Source organism: Budorcas taxicolor, chromosome 1, assembly GCF_023091745.1.
Source record: "Budorcas taxicolor isolate Tak-1 chromosome 1, Takin1.1, whole genome shotgun sequence".
Lineage (NCBI taxonomy): Eukaryota > Metazoa > Chordata > Mammalia > Artiodactyla > Bovidae > Budorcas > Budorcas taxicolor.
Window position 1 is genome coordinate 212,939,247 of NC_068910.1, and position 15,473 is coordinate 212,954,719.

The 15,473-nt window shown below is 53.9% G+C and overlaps 1 protein-coding gene across 3 annotated transcripts in view; it reads left to right on the forward strand.

Annotated features, from left to right (window-relative positions):
- The window catches only part of SIM2 (SIM bHLH transcription factor 2), a 64,186-nt gene that overhangs the window by 33,206 nt on the left and 15,507 nt on the right, over nucleotides 1–15,473 (forward strand). For 2 of the 3 annotated variants that reach the window (XM_052648952.1, XM_052648942.1), the window contains exons 8-10: nucleotides 10,755–10,902; nucleotides 12,294–12,462; nucleotides 13,025–13,433. In XM_052648952.1, coding sequence (XP_052504912.1) covers nucleotides 10,755–10,902; nucleotides 12,294–12,462; nucleotides 13,025–13,433 — 726 coding nt within the window. The remainder of the gene's footprint in view (nucleotides 1–10,754; nucleotides 10,903–12,293; nucleotides 12,463–13,024; nucleotides 13,434–15,473) is intronic. The other variant, XM_052648961.1, reaches the window with a different exon arrangement.

A 15,473-nucleotide genomic window follows, 5' to 3' on the forward strand; every position in this document is an offset into this window, starting at 1 on the left:
CTGGATGGCCATCTGGATGCCAGTTATGGGTAACAACCAAAGCAGAAGAACTGATCACTTACAGGGAACTTACTACCATCCAGCTCTAGTTTAAGGGATTAAATACGTTACCAAGCCAGTGAGGGAGGTTCTTATGCGCGTGATCCTCCTTTTACTGCTGAGAACACCAAGGTTCAGAGAGGTTAAGCTCCTTGCCCATGGTCACACAGCAAGGAGGGGGCAGAGCTGGGTGCTGAATCCAGCGAATTTGGTCACCAATGGCTGGGAAGCTCAGGGAGACCGCAGGTTTCTAGGATGGGAGAAGTCCACATGGAAACAGAAGGTAAACAGTACTCCATCTGCAAATGGAGGCAGTTTGGGGACCATACAATGGAAGGGTGGGGGTGCTAGTCACTGAAATGTCTAGACAAGTATCGCTTTCTTTTCTAGAATCCAAATTGAGGCAGCAGATAACTGGGATGGAGCAGAATGCCTCATCCTCCCAGCGTCTAGCCCTGCCACGCTGATGGCCGGTTCAGGGGTGCTTGTTCGTGGGGTGCAGAGAGTTGGGGAGGCCAGAGCTGCTGTGACACAGCCCCGATGGCACGTCCTGCTTCTTGCTGTGTGAGGAGGACTGAGAGGCGTCAGAGGACAGGTTGCTGGGGTTGGTTGGAGGCAGACGGTGGGTCTAGGGGCTGCCTGGCCATTTGGTGACAACTGGGATCTGGTCAGCCTGGCAGTTACTAGGGTGTTGCTGTTCTTTTGTTCTGAGTCACTCAGGGCAGAGACCCGGACATTGGCTGGGCAGACCCGTCGCTTCTTCCTGTTCCTTGTAAGTCACGTGGAAAGAACTCTCCCTGCTCAGAGACACGGAACTGTGAGCAGCCTTTTCTTTCTTTTAGTACAAATGGCCAATCATGCTCTCATATAAACACCGCTGACCTTCTTAAAGCCCGGCTTGGTAGGAAGCGGCTGCCTAATGTTGGGATGGGTTTTTAGGTCGGAGTCACTGATTCAGGAGCCAGATGGCTTCCCTGTGCAAACAGGGTGGGAAGTGTCCATTACAGAATGAGATTTTTGAGGGCCTGACCAGGCAGGCGGTAGAGGGGAGCAGTGGGGGAGCACGTGCTCTGGAGTAAGGAGAGCGGACTAGGACATGGAAAACGGTGTGCACTATGGAACAATCTAGAAGGGAGGACAGGCTGGGGGCAGGGGACCAAATGGGAGCATTCACACCTCCACACACCCCCCCCCCCCACTGTCAGGATATCCGAGGGGAAGCCCCAGCCCTGGGGTTCCCAGCCCCATCCCTCTGAGACAGGAGGGCTTGGGAGCCTCTCTCTGCAGCGCAGGAGTTAACAGTAACTCCTTGAATTACACGGAGGGAGAGTTGTTCCCCAAAGAGTGGAAGCAGCTTGGGAAATCTGACCTGGAAATGCAGAGAAAGGAAGCTAATGGAATTAGAAGTCTTTGTTTTAAATACCATGTTTTAATATCTCTTACACTGCCTAGCTAACAGAGGGGAGCAGGGGATTTTTCAGGCAGAATAAATTCAACTCGGGCTTTGGAAACTGGCCATGGTGGTGGCCAGTGGTAGGTTCCCAGGTTCCCAGTTTCCCTGGCGTGGACCGAATGCTTTTCACCTATCGAACCTGAGGGCCACTGGGCCAGGTGGGCCAGGAGGTGGAGAGGCCTGTGGGTGGGACTGGCCCCCCGGGCCTGTTGGGCACTGTGGTCTTCAGTGGTTCTGACCACTCAATGGGTCTCCAGCGTGTCCACCAGGATCCCCTGGTCTTCCCCAGGTCATGTGACTTCCCAGAAGCAGAAGAGGGTGTGTTTGTGAGGTCTCCTGCGATTCACATGATCACTTCACCTTCCTTCATTTCGAATGGGGATTTCCAGACCTTGCAGTTATCAAAGGGACCCTGAGAGGAAAGGTGTACCCCGGCTTCTCAGAGACATGCAGAAAAGGTGGAGGGTTTACATACCAGAGGGAAAATAGCTTTCTTTGCCAAATGAGCTGTAGAATTGGTCAATCAAAGAAGACGGAGAACAGCGGTATTGACAAGCCTCTGCAGAGGCAGGAGGCCCCAGGTGGACAGGTGTAGCCTCAGATCCAACCCGGCTCCCTTCCACCAGCTTCCCCATGCCCCGTATCAGTGTGTCAGCAAAGTGGCAGCCCAGGCCCCTACCCACACACTGGGCAGAGGTGGGTCTCAGCCTTGGCTCCAGCCTTGGGACCCGCCCCCCTCCAGATGCCCCCTCGGAGCATCCAAGACACCACCCTGAAAGTCTCTGACCCTCAGAGCTGGAGCTTTGGATGAGGAAAGCAACAATGGTCCTCAACCGGGGCAGGTGTTTGGAGGCAGGTCTTCGCAGCGTGGAGCTTGGGTGATGCTGAACATGTGGTCCCCAAGGCCTCGCTCTCTTTCCTGGGCTTCCTGTTCCCACCTCTTTACCCCCAGGGAGGCTTGGCATCACCTTACCTTCCTTAAACTCCAGAAGCTGAGTCAGGTCCAAGGGCAGCAGGTTATCTGGACGGTCGCCGAAGCAGGGTAGTGAGTGGGAAGGAGCCAAAGCAGGATAGTGAGTGGGAAGGACCTGCGGAAGGGAGGGAGCCCCTGAGAGAGGGAGCGTGTCAGCCGACACTGCTGACGGCCTTCCATGCCCTGGGAACCCTGGGAGCCGGGTAGGACCCCTGGTGGGTGCTGAGGGGAGAGGGGATGCAGGTACTTACACCCCAGCAGGCATCGGCCAAGGCACCCTTGGGATGTCGAGTCTGCCTGCTTCTCTGTTCTCTGTCAGCACGCGCTCAGCCTGAGAAGGGCCTGGCGGGGGGGTCTGGGGGGGGAGGGGGGATCTGGAGTGTAGGGGGGACAAGGTCGAGGGTCACTGGCCGGGTTCTCTCCTCTCTCCTTTGCATGTGGACGCCCGGCCGTCTTCTCCCTGTGTCCTCCTCCTGTGCCTGGGTCGCTTTCTCCTCTCTCTGGTCACACGGGGTCAGGCTCACCCACGTGACTTCGTGTTACCAATCACCTCTTTAAAGTCCCCGTCTGCAGGCGTAGTCATGTGTGATGCTGGGGTTGGGACGTCAGCATGTGAACTTGTCAGTGGGGGGACACAGTTCAGCCCGTGCAAAGGGCTTCTTTTCAGTGTCTCTGTGTCCTCGCCCGGGGGTGGGCACAGTCCCGTTCCCGCTGGACACCCTGGCTTGGGGAGGACAGGTGAGGAGATGGAGGAGGTGGGACGTGTCCCTTCACCAGGTGATGTTTTGGTCGTGTCTCCGGCCGCTCTGGTGGCTCAGGGGCCCAGCCGAGCCTCCCACCCTGCAGGGTCCCCACGAGTCCCCATGATGGCCTCTGGGGACGGAGCTTCGGGTCCTTCGGTCCAGCCACAGCCAGAGCTGCCCTGGGGGCTGCCTGGGACCTGGGCGGCCTCTCGGCCTTGGCTGCTTCTCCCCCACCTGCCGCAGCTGAACGCAGCCACGGTGACCCTCTCGCTGGGCCCCTCAGGCCTCCAAGGCCCCTGGGGGAGCCACTTCTGTGAGACGCACTGACCTTCTGTCTTTTGTGGTTCATGAGGTAACTCAGCTTGGGAAGAAAATTAACAGCTGTGGACACCCAGGACCAAGGGAGGTCACTGTCTGGTTCTCCCAGGCCAAGCTGTCTCCTCCATACCGCGATCTGAAACCGAGGAGCCAGGCACAGGGCTCTGCTAGAGGCCTGATTGGACGTCATGAACGGAGGCTCTGGAGGACCGTGGTCGGCCATACGGTTTTCACACATTCTTCAAAATATTATCTTAACCGGGAGCAGGAGTCCACAGAGTCTGAAGAAAGCACAGCCCCTGAAGACAGAATCAACGCCTTCCAGAAACACAGCCTTGTGAGGAGTAGCAGGGCTGGCCAGTGTGGTCCTGGGGAGCTCGGGCTCCCAGAGGCCACGAGACAAGGGGGCAGGGATGGCCCCAGCACCTCACAGCACCTCGGCCTGTGGTCAGTGGGGTCCTGGGCATTCCCAGCTGAGCGTTCCAAGCGGGACTGTGCTGTGCCAGGGCTCCCCCCAGAACATTCTGTAAGGGGTTCCTCTAGGGCAGGGGGTCCCCAACCTCTGTGATCTAATGCCCGATGATCTGAGGTGGAGCTGATGTAATAATAATAGAAATAAAGTGCATGATAAATGTAATATACTTGAATTATCACGAAATCATCCCCCCACTCTGCCCCAGTTTGTGGAAAAACTGTCTTCCCCAAAACCGGTCCCTGATGCCCAAAGGTTGGAGACCGCTGTTCCAGGGGCTTCTCTGGGAAATATCTTGGGCCCTTCCAACTTGTTCCCCTCACTGCCTCCTGGTGGCTGAGGGGCAGTCCTGCAGCCCCATTACACGGCCTTGGGGACAGGCTCCCCAGCTGGAGCCTGCCCCCTTGCTGCCTTCATAAAGCATTTGGGGACTCTTTCTTGTATGTGGGGGGCTTGACCTGCAGGTCGTGGAGGTGGGCAGGGGGCAGCCTGGTGCACAGGTGGGGCAGGGATCAATACTGGTAAACCCGAAGGTGTGTGTCAAGGGACACTGAGCAGATTTCTTGTGGACACAGTGTTTAGGAAGAACCTAATGTTTGCGTGGCTGTTCATCCAAAGTAGTGGAGAATCTCACCTAGCTCTTTAGGGAGGCCCCTGTCCAGAGTGGGCCAAGCCCCAATGCCAAAGAGAACACAGGCTGTGTTCCAACTATCAAAACATTTCAGTGTTCCAGAAAGGCTTCGAAGCCTGAACACGTGGAACATATTTCAAGCAACAGCTGTCATAACAAAATTATAAAACCTTTGACTGTGTGGATCACAACAAACTGTGGAAAATTCTTCAAGAGATGGGAATACCAGACCACCTGACCTGCCTCCTGAGACATCAGTATGCAGGTCAAGAAGCTACAGTTAGAACTGGACAAGGAACAACAGACGGGTTCCAAATCGGGAAAGGAGTACGTCAAGGCTGTATATTGTCACCCTGCTTATTTCACTTATATTCAGAGTACATCATGAGAAACGCTAGGCTGGATGAAGCACAAGCTGGAATCAAAATTACCAGGAGAAATATCATAACTTCAGATTGCAGATGACACCACCCTTATGGTGGTGTCATCTGCAGAAAGCGAAGAACTAAAGAGCCTCTTGATGGAGGTGAAAGAGGAGACTGAAAAAGTTGGCTTAAAGCTCAACATTCAGAAAACTAAGATCATGGCATCTGGTCACATCACTTCATGGCAAATAGATGGGCAAACAATGGAAACAGTGACAGACTTTATTTTGGGGGGGATCCAAAATCATTGCAGATGGTGACTGAAGCCATGAAATTAAAATATGCTTGCTCTTTGGAACAAAAGCTATGGCCAACCTAGACAGCATATTAAAAAGCAGAGACATTACTTTACCAACAAAGGTCCATCTAGCCAAGGCTATGGTTTTTCCAGTAGTCATGTATGGATGTGAGAATTGGACTGTAAAGAAAGCTGAGCACCGAAGAATTGATGCTTTTGAACTGTGGTGTTGGAGAAGACTCTTGAGAGTCCCTTGGACTGCAAGGCGATCCAACTAGTCAATACCAAAGGAAATCAGTCCTGAATATTCATTGGAAGGACTGATGCTGAAGCTGAAACTCCAATATTTTGGCCACCTGGTGCGAAGAACTGACTGATTGAAAAAGACCCTGATGCTGGGGAAGATTGAAGGCAGGAGGAGAAGGGGACGACAGAGGATGAGATGGTTGGATGGCATCACTATGAGCAAGCTGTGGGGGGTTGGTGATGGACAGGGAAGCCTGGCATACTGCAGTCCATGGGGTTGCAATGGGTTGGACACGACTGAGCGATTGAACTGAAATAGGGCAACTGGTGTAGACCCATGGAGAACACACTCTAAAGGACACACAAGAGTCATAGACTCAAATGCTTACGGGGCCAAGCATGTAACATGAATGTATGAACAGACTCAGGGCAAGAGAATGGTGGAGCTTATGGTCAACTGGAGAACACATGACCCATCCAGGGGTGTTCTGGTGGTAACGGCAACTCTACGCCACCAACATAGCATGTCTGTGGACACGTGTCCATGGAATGTCAGCTGGTCTTCAGATAGAAGATACACTTGAGGGCTTCCCTGGTCTCAGTGGTAAAGAATCCCGTCTGCCAGTGCAGGAGCCACAGGTTCGATCCCTGATCTGGGAAGATCCCTTAATTGCTGTGGAGCAGTGAAGCCTTCGTGCCACAGCTTGTGCACCTGCCCTCTGGAGCTTGGAAGCCCTCGAGCCCATGCAGGAGAAGCCTGCACGCCACAGCCGGAGGGTGGCCCCCACGTGCCACACCTGGAGAAGAGCCCACACTGCCACAAAGGTCCGGCGCAGCCAAAAAATACATACACAGAAATGGTTTTTTAAAAAAGATACACTTTAAAGGAGTTCTCCAGTTTCCAGTGAGGACTTTTGATTGACGTTCCAGGGAGATTGGCTTCTGCTGCTGGCTTCTCTGGCCTCTGGACTGAAAGGGACAAGGGAGCCTAACTCACACCCAGATCCCTTCCATATGCTGCCCTCCAAGCAGAGTCTGGAGGTTGAAGCAGCTCTGCCTTGCTGACGAAAGTGTGGGGAGCCCATGCCTTAACTGGGAGCCATGAGCCAGGAAACAGGAAGTAATCTAGAAAGCACAGTGCTGTCTACACGCCGCCCTGCTCCCCGGGAGCAGTTTCGGGCGTTTACAGGTGTGACCCGATGGGTCTGCGGAACCTGTCCTCTGTGCTGTGTCACTCTGCAGATGTTGCACGGTGTGGCCTTCTGGAAGTTCTTCTGTCCTGCCCCACCCCCCCCAACCCCCCCGCCCCCTGGACTTTCCAGATCTTCTTACTAACCAGACTGCCTCCAGCAGCAGGTGTAGAGCAGTGGGGTGTTGGCGGGGCATGCAGGCACACCAAGACCCGCTCCCCTAAGGACCGCATGGCTTGTCTTCAGTCTTGCCAACTGCACTCTCCCTGGGGCCCCACTGGCAGCAGAGACTGAGATGAGAGTCCGGAGGAACATGGGGACCGCACTTACATCTTCCCCACGGGGGTGGTTTAGTCTTCTGTGGCAGCCGTAAAAAGTGAAAGTGGTAGTGACTCAGTCGTGTCCAACTCTTTGTGACCCCATGGACTGGGGCCCGCCAGGCTCCTCTGTCCGTGGGATTTCACAGGCAAGAATACCGGGGTGGATTGCCATTCCTTTCCCCAAGGGATCTCCCCACCCAGGGATTGAAACCGAGTCTATCGCATTGTGGCCGTAACCAAACCCCTAAACCGAGCGGCATGAAATAACAGAACGTCTTGTCTCACGGTCCTGGAGGCCAGAACCATCACTGCGTCAGCAGGGCCGGGTTTCCTCTGGAGCTTCTGGGGTCAGAGCCTTCCTGCCTCCTCCAGGTTTTGGTGGCTGCTGGCATCCCTGGCTTGTGGCCTCCTACTCCGTTCTCTGCCTTTGTCTCCCTCTGTGGGTCTGTGTCTTCTCCTTTCTGTCTCCTACAGGGACACGTTATTAAATTTACTGCCCTCCCTAATCCAGAATGATAACATCCTTAAGATCCTTAATTACATCTACAAAGATCCTTTTCCTAGGTATGAGTCACATTCACAGGTTCTTGCATTTAGAATGTAGAATATATCTTTTAAGGGGACGCTATTCAACCCATGACAGGTGGTGAAGTGAAAGTCCCACTCAGTCGTGTCTGACTCTTCTCGACCCCGTGGACTGTAGTCCACCAGGCTCCTCTGTACTTGGAAGTCTCCAGGCCAGAATACCAGAGTGGGTAGCTGTTCCCTTCTCCAGCAGATCTTCCCAACCCAGGAATTGAACTGGGGCCTCCTGCATTGCAGGCAGATTCTTCACCAGCTGAGGTACCAGGGAAGCTGACAGGTGTCATTGGTATCCTTTTAGCTCTTAAAATTCAAAACAGAAATGGAACTTAGGCTTGTGGCCAAAGTTTACTTTCCTTCCAGAGGCCAGCTCATTGAGCTGGCTCTGCCTCCAGGAAAAATTCTGGAAGCAGGAGGAATTCTGGAGGAACCAGGAAGGCTATCTATCTTTCTGGATAGTGCATTTGTAGAACCAAAAGTTCTATTCCTAAGTGGCCTCGGAAAACCAAGACCATTGGCTCTCATCTGGGCATGCGTCCCCTGATGTGGAAGACCCTGCAGTCCAGATGGAGGGGCAGCTGAAGGCTTCAGGGACATCTCCCCCGACCCCCACGAACCACCACAGTTAGCAGGGCCTTGCGTCATAGCCCACACCTGGGATCCTGTCAGACAGCTGATTCAGTTGGACAGACTGGATGAGGAGCTCCAACAAACCAAGAACGTTGTAACTAAGTATCTAGGATTTCAACTTATACCAACATGCTGATTATCAGCATGAGTCACAGAGAAGAAAAAAAAAATTTTTTTTAAACATACACCTGTTTGTTTGGTCTCTGTACCTAAGTTTAATCTTAGCAGAATCGGGAAGGGTCAGAGCTAATAAAACAGCTGCAAATTCTGCCATTTGAATCCTCATCTAAAACAGTTGGGATAAATATTCTAATATTCATTGTATCTAGCTTAAGGTGATTATGAGGAGATTTTTAGGAACATTGTAAGGATTAAGGGGAAGCCTAAAGTATAAGATAAGAAAAAGGAAAAGTATACTACCATAGTCCCAGGGGCTTTATAAATACTGCAAGGAAAAGATTTCAAAGCCAAAGAGATTAACGAGCGTTTCAGTTAAAGAAAGAATGACATCTCATGAAATCCACAGACAGGGCCTCAGTTTGACCTTGTGGCCTCTCTTTGGGGGGCCATGAGCAAATTGTTAACTGAGTTTCCCCTGTGCATTGGCTCACACCCACCCCTGTAAGTAGCTTTGCAGAACCTTCGAAAGGCTGCTGCCCCATCCTGCCTCAGCAGGCCGGGAGAAACGAGAGTCAGAGCACCTGGCTTGGGCCCCAGCTGTGCCCTCAAGTGTGTTAGCCCCCGTTTCCTGGTGATGCCCACCTGCCATGGGTGTAGGGGGATAAATGAAGCAGTGCATGCGAAAATGAGCTGGAACTAGAAACCTTGTGTTTTGTTCTTCAAATAGCAACCCTTTGGACTTACCTGGAAGTCCAGTGGTTAAGACTCCACACTTCCACTGCAGGGGGCATAGGTTCGGTCCCTGGTCCGGGAACTAAGATTCCCTGTGCACAGCCCCAAAATAAAAACATAAAAAAGCGATCCTCAGAAAGAAGCGCTGGAAAGACTCTCTTCTTACCTACTACCTTGGGCTATACTCTTCAGCGTGGGATCTTGTTCCTGCCCAGTGAGCCCACTGAGGTGCAGACATTAAGCCCGGGAAGGAAAGAGTTGGTCTCTGTGCTGTTCCAGAGCTCGGCCTCGGCCTCTGGGCCGGACGGTGGTTCCTCGTTTGTCCCTGGCTTCATCCCTAAGGAGTGGGGGTATTCATAGACCTTGTATTTTCACTTCCCACTCCCACACAGACTGTTTGCCTACGTGAAAAATAAATTTTCCATCTGTTTTTAAAACTTAACACCCCCTGCTTATTGGAAATTTAGAGAATCAGGAAGAGAAAATGAAAACTGCCTGTAATTGTGTCAGTCTGATAAGTGTGAGCTGGTATGTACGGAGCCTTTCACGCACGTCTGCCGTGGTTCTAAATCTTCACGTAGATGCTCTAACCTTCACAGCACCCAATGGGATAGAAACTATGACTGTCCTCCTGTTACTACTGGGGTAACTCAGGGAGTTAGTAACTTGTTCAAGATCATACAGTTAGCTGTTTGTGACTGCGTGCACATGCTGTTTCATAATTAGAATTATACTGTATGCAGTTCTGAGTCTTGTCTTTTCTTTATTTAACATTATGTCATACATACTCCCCATCACATGATAAATTCTTATCCATCATCATTTGGCTGCGTCATTGGGTCTCCTGTTGTGGTACACGGGCTTAGTTGCCCCAGGGCATGTAGGGTCTTAGTCCCGCGACCACGGATTGAACCCATAATCCACTGCATTGGAAGGCAGATTGTTAACCACTGAACCACCAGGGAAGTTCCCTCAATCATCATTTTAATGGCTGCTTGGTACTCCACAATTTATCCTCCTCCCTGTTATCAGAGAGTTACCGCTCCCTCCCTTTTCTGCTGAAATCTAAGCAGGACTACCTTGAGTCTTGGCCACAGGAACCTCACTGATTCCCCTCCCCCCTGACCCCACAGCCCTCCGCTCCCTGCACTCCTGAAGGCCCTGAGGAGAACTTTCTTGAACCCACTTAACTTACTGCTGTGTTTAAATAACTACATCACTCCCCATTCATTATCCCTATTAAGAGTGCCAGGGATTTTAGCATAATTATGGCATTTTGGAAACTAAAAAGCAAAACCAGTTTTCTCCCTCTGCTAGGTGACAGTGTTGTCTGGGGACTGATGGTTCTCCTGGTGAAAGCAGTTAAATTAGAGTTCTTCACACGGGAGGGGAGAGGCTGCTCTGTGGGCCTCATAGAATTGGAAGCGAAAACCCTGCGTGTGTGCATGTGCGTGTGTGAGTGCACGCACACGCGCATGCATCCTCCTTCAGAGAAATCTCATACCCTTTGTCAAGTTCTCAAAGGTGTCCTCCGCCCCAGAAAGGCCCAGAACCGGAGCTCTAGGTCGTCCGCGGGGGCGGCCTCTGCACGGGTGGGTCGGGCTAACCATCCCTCGGGACTCCTGTCCCCTTGTGTTTGCAGTGCTGGTGAAGGGCCAGGTCACCACCAAGTACTACCGGCTGCTGTCCAAGCTGGGCGGCTGGGTGTGGGTGCAGAGCTACGCCACCGTCGTGCACAACAGCCGCTCGTCCAGGCCGCACTGCATCGTGAGTGTCAATTATGTCCTCACGTAAGTCAGACGTATTTGTTTCTCTCCTTGCTCTCTCCTCCCCGCCCCCGCCCTGCCACCCCATCCCGCATCCGTTCGGTCTCCTAAGCTCCATCTCTCACTCCCTGTCTCTTTCTGGAACTGCTCATTTGTCTCCTGTTCTGTTCTGTTGGACAGTCTGGTTGTCTGGGAGGTTCTGAACGATTTCTGTGTCAGCATGGAGGGCAGTGGTGGGAACGTGCTCCTGCCCCGGGCACAGCGGCCCCGGGTGCGGGGATGTGGGTAGCAGAGGGCGAGCAGGCGATGCCCCCCGACCTTGAACACGACAGAAGGGGGGTGCACGTCCCAGACCAAGAATACAAAGATAGCACTGTCTGGGCCCACTAACAATGGGGCCACCCTGCTCACTCCTCCCACTTTATCCATGTCTGCCTATACAGCCTGTCGTAAATGATAATGAATATTTACTGCCTTTAAGTCCTCAGAAGTTAAGTTCAGTGGCAGTTAAGACCGTTAGAAGCCACCGGACACAAGTCTACCTGGAACCAAATATTACTCCCTGCCCACCATGCTGTTAGGTGCTATATCACTTTGTACCCAGCTCTGACCTTGAGCTCCATGTCCTTGCAGTTCCCCCAGACACACCCTGCACGGGCTCCTCTCCTGCCTTTCTGTCTAACGCAGTGAGGTTTGGGGCTCTCTGTTCCTTCACAGAATGATTGTCAGGTTGCTTGGAATTTGGGTGAGGGGAGTGTTGGGAGGTGGGTGTTTGGTTTTTTTGTTTTTCCAAGGCAGAGTGATTTTAGCAGAACTGTAGGGGAGAAAGCATTTTGGTCCCGCAATGATTCTTCCTGAGCCAACTTGCACGGGCTGGGGCTGGTCCTTGGGGCAACTTCCCCTCCCATGAGTGTGCCAGTGCCCGGCTGGCTCTTCAGGGCAGAAATGGGTCCCAAGTGTGGAAGTGGATAAGGCTGGAAACCAGGCTCCGGGACCCTCAAGGGACCCCTATTTAGCCTCCCTGGTGCTAAATAGGGAAGCAGCCGGGCCACAGACACTCAGTTGATCGCGAGCGGTTTCTGCCTTTTCCTTGTTGCCCTGACATCCTGCCTTGGGGTGCGTGGTGTCCCCAGGAAACGTGCCCGGGGGCCCCGTTAGGTGGGAGAGAGCTACTCCACACTCCGTCTTCCTGCCGCGGAACAGCGGGCTTGCTCAGCATCTCCTGGGGTCTCCAAGCCCGAGGCTGCAGGTGGCTTATTACAACAGGGGGAGGGGGCCACCCCTCAAAGCCCAGCACATCCGCTTAGTACAGTGACACGGAGGAGCTTCTCAAATGAACTCGCCCCAGGAACAGGCCTGGGAGGGCGTCCCTCCTCGTGGCTCATGGACATGACCTGTCCCGTCTGGCTTCTCAGGGACATCGAGTACAAGGAACTGCAGCTGTCCCTGGACCAGGTGTCCACGTCCAAGTCCCAGGACTCCTGGAGGACCACCTTGCCTACCTCACAAGAAACTAGGAAGTTAGCTAAGCCCAAAAACACGAAGATGAAGACGAAGCTGAGAGCAAACCCTTACCCCACACAGGTAACAGCCGCCACCCACTGGGGCTCGGGGCACCTGAATGAAGCATGAGGCCCCAGCCGCATTCAGGGGTCTCCCTACCCGGGAGTTTCTCTGAGGGAGGCAAAGTCCCTCTGGCCATCCTGCCCCCAGGATAGAGACTCAGCCTGGGGGAGACAGGCCAAGCTGACGGCCAGGTGGGTGAGTCAGATCTTGGAGACAGAAGACTCCCTCGGGGAGGCTGATCAGAGTCTGTGTAGTCAGGGCTCAGGACTCTGGGGCCCTGTGTTTCCAGAGCATTTTTGTCTGGAATGGGAACCCTTCTCTTTTTAAAAAAAAGTCTTTTGCAAGCTCTCCGAAGGTGCAAGTGGCTTGTGTTGTCACTTGGGGGTGAGGCGATCTCTTTCCACGCAGGGCAGGGGAGGGGAGGGGGCGGGTCCCCGGAGGGCTGTCGGCTGGCCTCCCATCCCGGGTGGGACCGCGCCGGTGGCCCCGGGACACGGGCAGGCACCGCGGGGTGAGCAGGCAGCTTGCCGCCGGCTGCCCATCCCCGGCAGGCCCTTCATCTGTCTGCTTTGTTCGGCAGCAGTACGGCTCCTTCCAAATGGACAAACTGGAGTGCAGCCAGCTCGGAAGCTGGAGGGCCAGCCCCCCTGCCCACGGCCCGGCTCCCCCAGAACAGCAGCTCCATTCAGAAGGCGGTGACCTTCTGTACGCCCCGTCCTACGGCCTGCCCTTCTCCTACCACTACGGACCCTTCCCTCTGGACTCTCACGTCTTCAGCAGCAAGAAGCCTGTGCTGCCGGCCAAGTTCGGGCAGCCCCAGGGACCCCCGTGCGAGGTGGCGCGCTTCCTGCTGAGCGCCCTGCCAGCCGGCAGCGAGTGCCAGTGGCGCTATGCCAGCCCCCTAGTGCCGGGCAGCCCGTCTCCAGCTAAGAGCCTTTCCGAGCCGCCAGTGAACCCTGCTCGGCACAGCCTGATGCCAAACTACGAAGGTGGGTCCTGTTTACACGAGGGGCGCGGGCAGGACGGTGGATGGCGGTGGCGGTGGGTGGCAGATGGAGAAAGGATGCCCAGGCTCTGGGCAAACACGCCTTTCCTTCTGCCTCTGAGCGGGAGTGGCCGTGCCTTCCCGCCCTCACTGCGAGCGCTTCCCGAGGCTGCGACTGCGCCTGTGTGCCTCGTGGGCACCAGGGATGGTGGAGATGGGGTGTTGGGCCACCCTCCATAAAAGTCCAGGACCCCCTTTGCTCCCTAAAAGGGAGGCAATGTGATTTTCCTATATGGCTTCCCAGGTGGTGCTAGTGGTTAAAAAAAAAAAAAAAAAATCTGCCTGCCAATGCAGGAGACACAAGAGATGCAGTTTCGATCCCTGGGTTGGGAAGATTCCCCTGGAGAAGGAAATGGCAACCCGCTCCGGTATTCTCGCTCCGGGGAAATCTCATGGACAGAGGAGCCTGGCGGGCTGTGGTCCCTGGGGCCGCAGAGGGTCGACACGACTGAGCAGTTGAGCCCAGCGCATGTACCCCAGGGACCCCCAACTGTATTTATTTTACGATTCCTTTCTACTCCACCCCAAAGTGAACACGAGACACTGTTGGTTTTCTTCTCATGCCAGTTTTCAAAGCATGGGAAGCAGTGGTGGAAAATCACGGGCTCGGGGACAGAAATGCCAATGCCCCCACCCTAAGGCGAATAGCACAGGTTCTCCAGGACTCAGTTTCTTCATCTGTAAGATGGGAGCATGAACCACGTGGATCATACCTACCACAGGGCTTGGTAGGCAGACAGGATTGGCCATCCAGTGAGCAGCCAAGCAGAGGTCCTCTGTGGAGGTTTCACCAGCTGCCCCCAGGCTCAGACAGACCCCTGCTTCCTCCCCGGGACAACCCCAGGCAGAGGGTAGGAGGAGGGGGTCAAGGGTTAGCTGCCACCCAGACCTAACCTCTGCTGAGACAGTAGACCAGGTTTGTGCAGGAGCCCTGCGGGACCACTGAAGGCTGGGAGGACGCTGCGAGCCCCCAGAAGAGTGACATGCCTGGCATCCCCTCCTCTCCTTCGCTCTTGGGAGGCAGGTCGGGCTCTGCTGCTCCTGCGGCTGCTGAGCAAACTTCTTGCTCTGTGCTGCGCCACAGTCTTCACAGGCCTTTGAGATACAGAAGAAGAGGGCTAGATCCGGGAGCAATGTGACATTCTCGGAGATGACCAGGACGTGTTTTTCAAAAGTAACCAGTTCAGAAAACAGTATGCCAGCAACCAGAGCAGTGCAGGCCTGGGATTTGCGTTCCTAATAACCATCAGTGCACCGGGTCCCCCAAAGAACCGCAGCAGGGATTTCCTTGGCACAGCCCGGGGAAAGAAAAAGCAAGGGGATTGTCCTAACAGCTGCAACTATTACCCACTGGAGACGGGACTTGAAAGAATTACTTTTCTTTGTGTAGGGGTGTTGACCAGTGAGATAAAAACAGCATTTGATTTTTTTTTTCATTGCTATTTTGGAAGTGAAAGAGGTTAATAAGCACTTCATTTGCCAGATACTTGGTAAAAACTGGACCAAAGGTGCTAACTGGGGGCAATTGGTAATCGATTTCCTAGTCTTTTTGATATTGAAGACAAAGGATGTCTGAAGGTTTAAAAGGGGGGAGGGGAGCTAACTGATTCCAGACCATCTAATTGGTGATGCTGGTTATAACATTAATTAGGAGCAGGGGGATTACCACTCCGCCCTCCCCACTGCTGCTGCTGCTGCTAAGTCGCTTCAGTTGTGTCCGACTCCGTGCGATCCCATAGATGGCAGCCCACCAGGCTCCCCCAGCCCTGGGATTCTCCAGGCAAGAACACTGGAGTGGGTTGCCATTTCCTTCTCCAATGTGTGAAAGTGAAAAGTGAAAGTGAAGCCGCTCAGTCCTGTCCGACTGTTAGCGATCCCATGGACTGCAGCCCACCAGGCTCCTCCGTCCATGGGATTTTCCAGGCAAGAGCACTGGAGTGGGGTGCCATTGCCTTCTCCACTCCCCACTGAGGAAAAAGCAAAA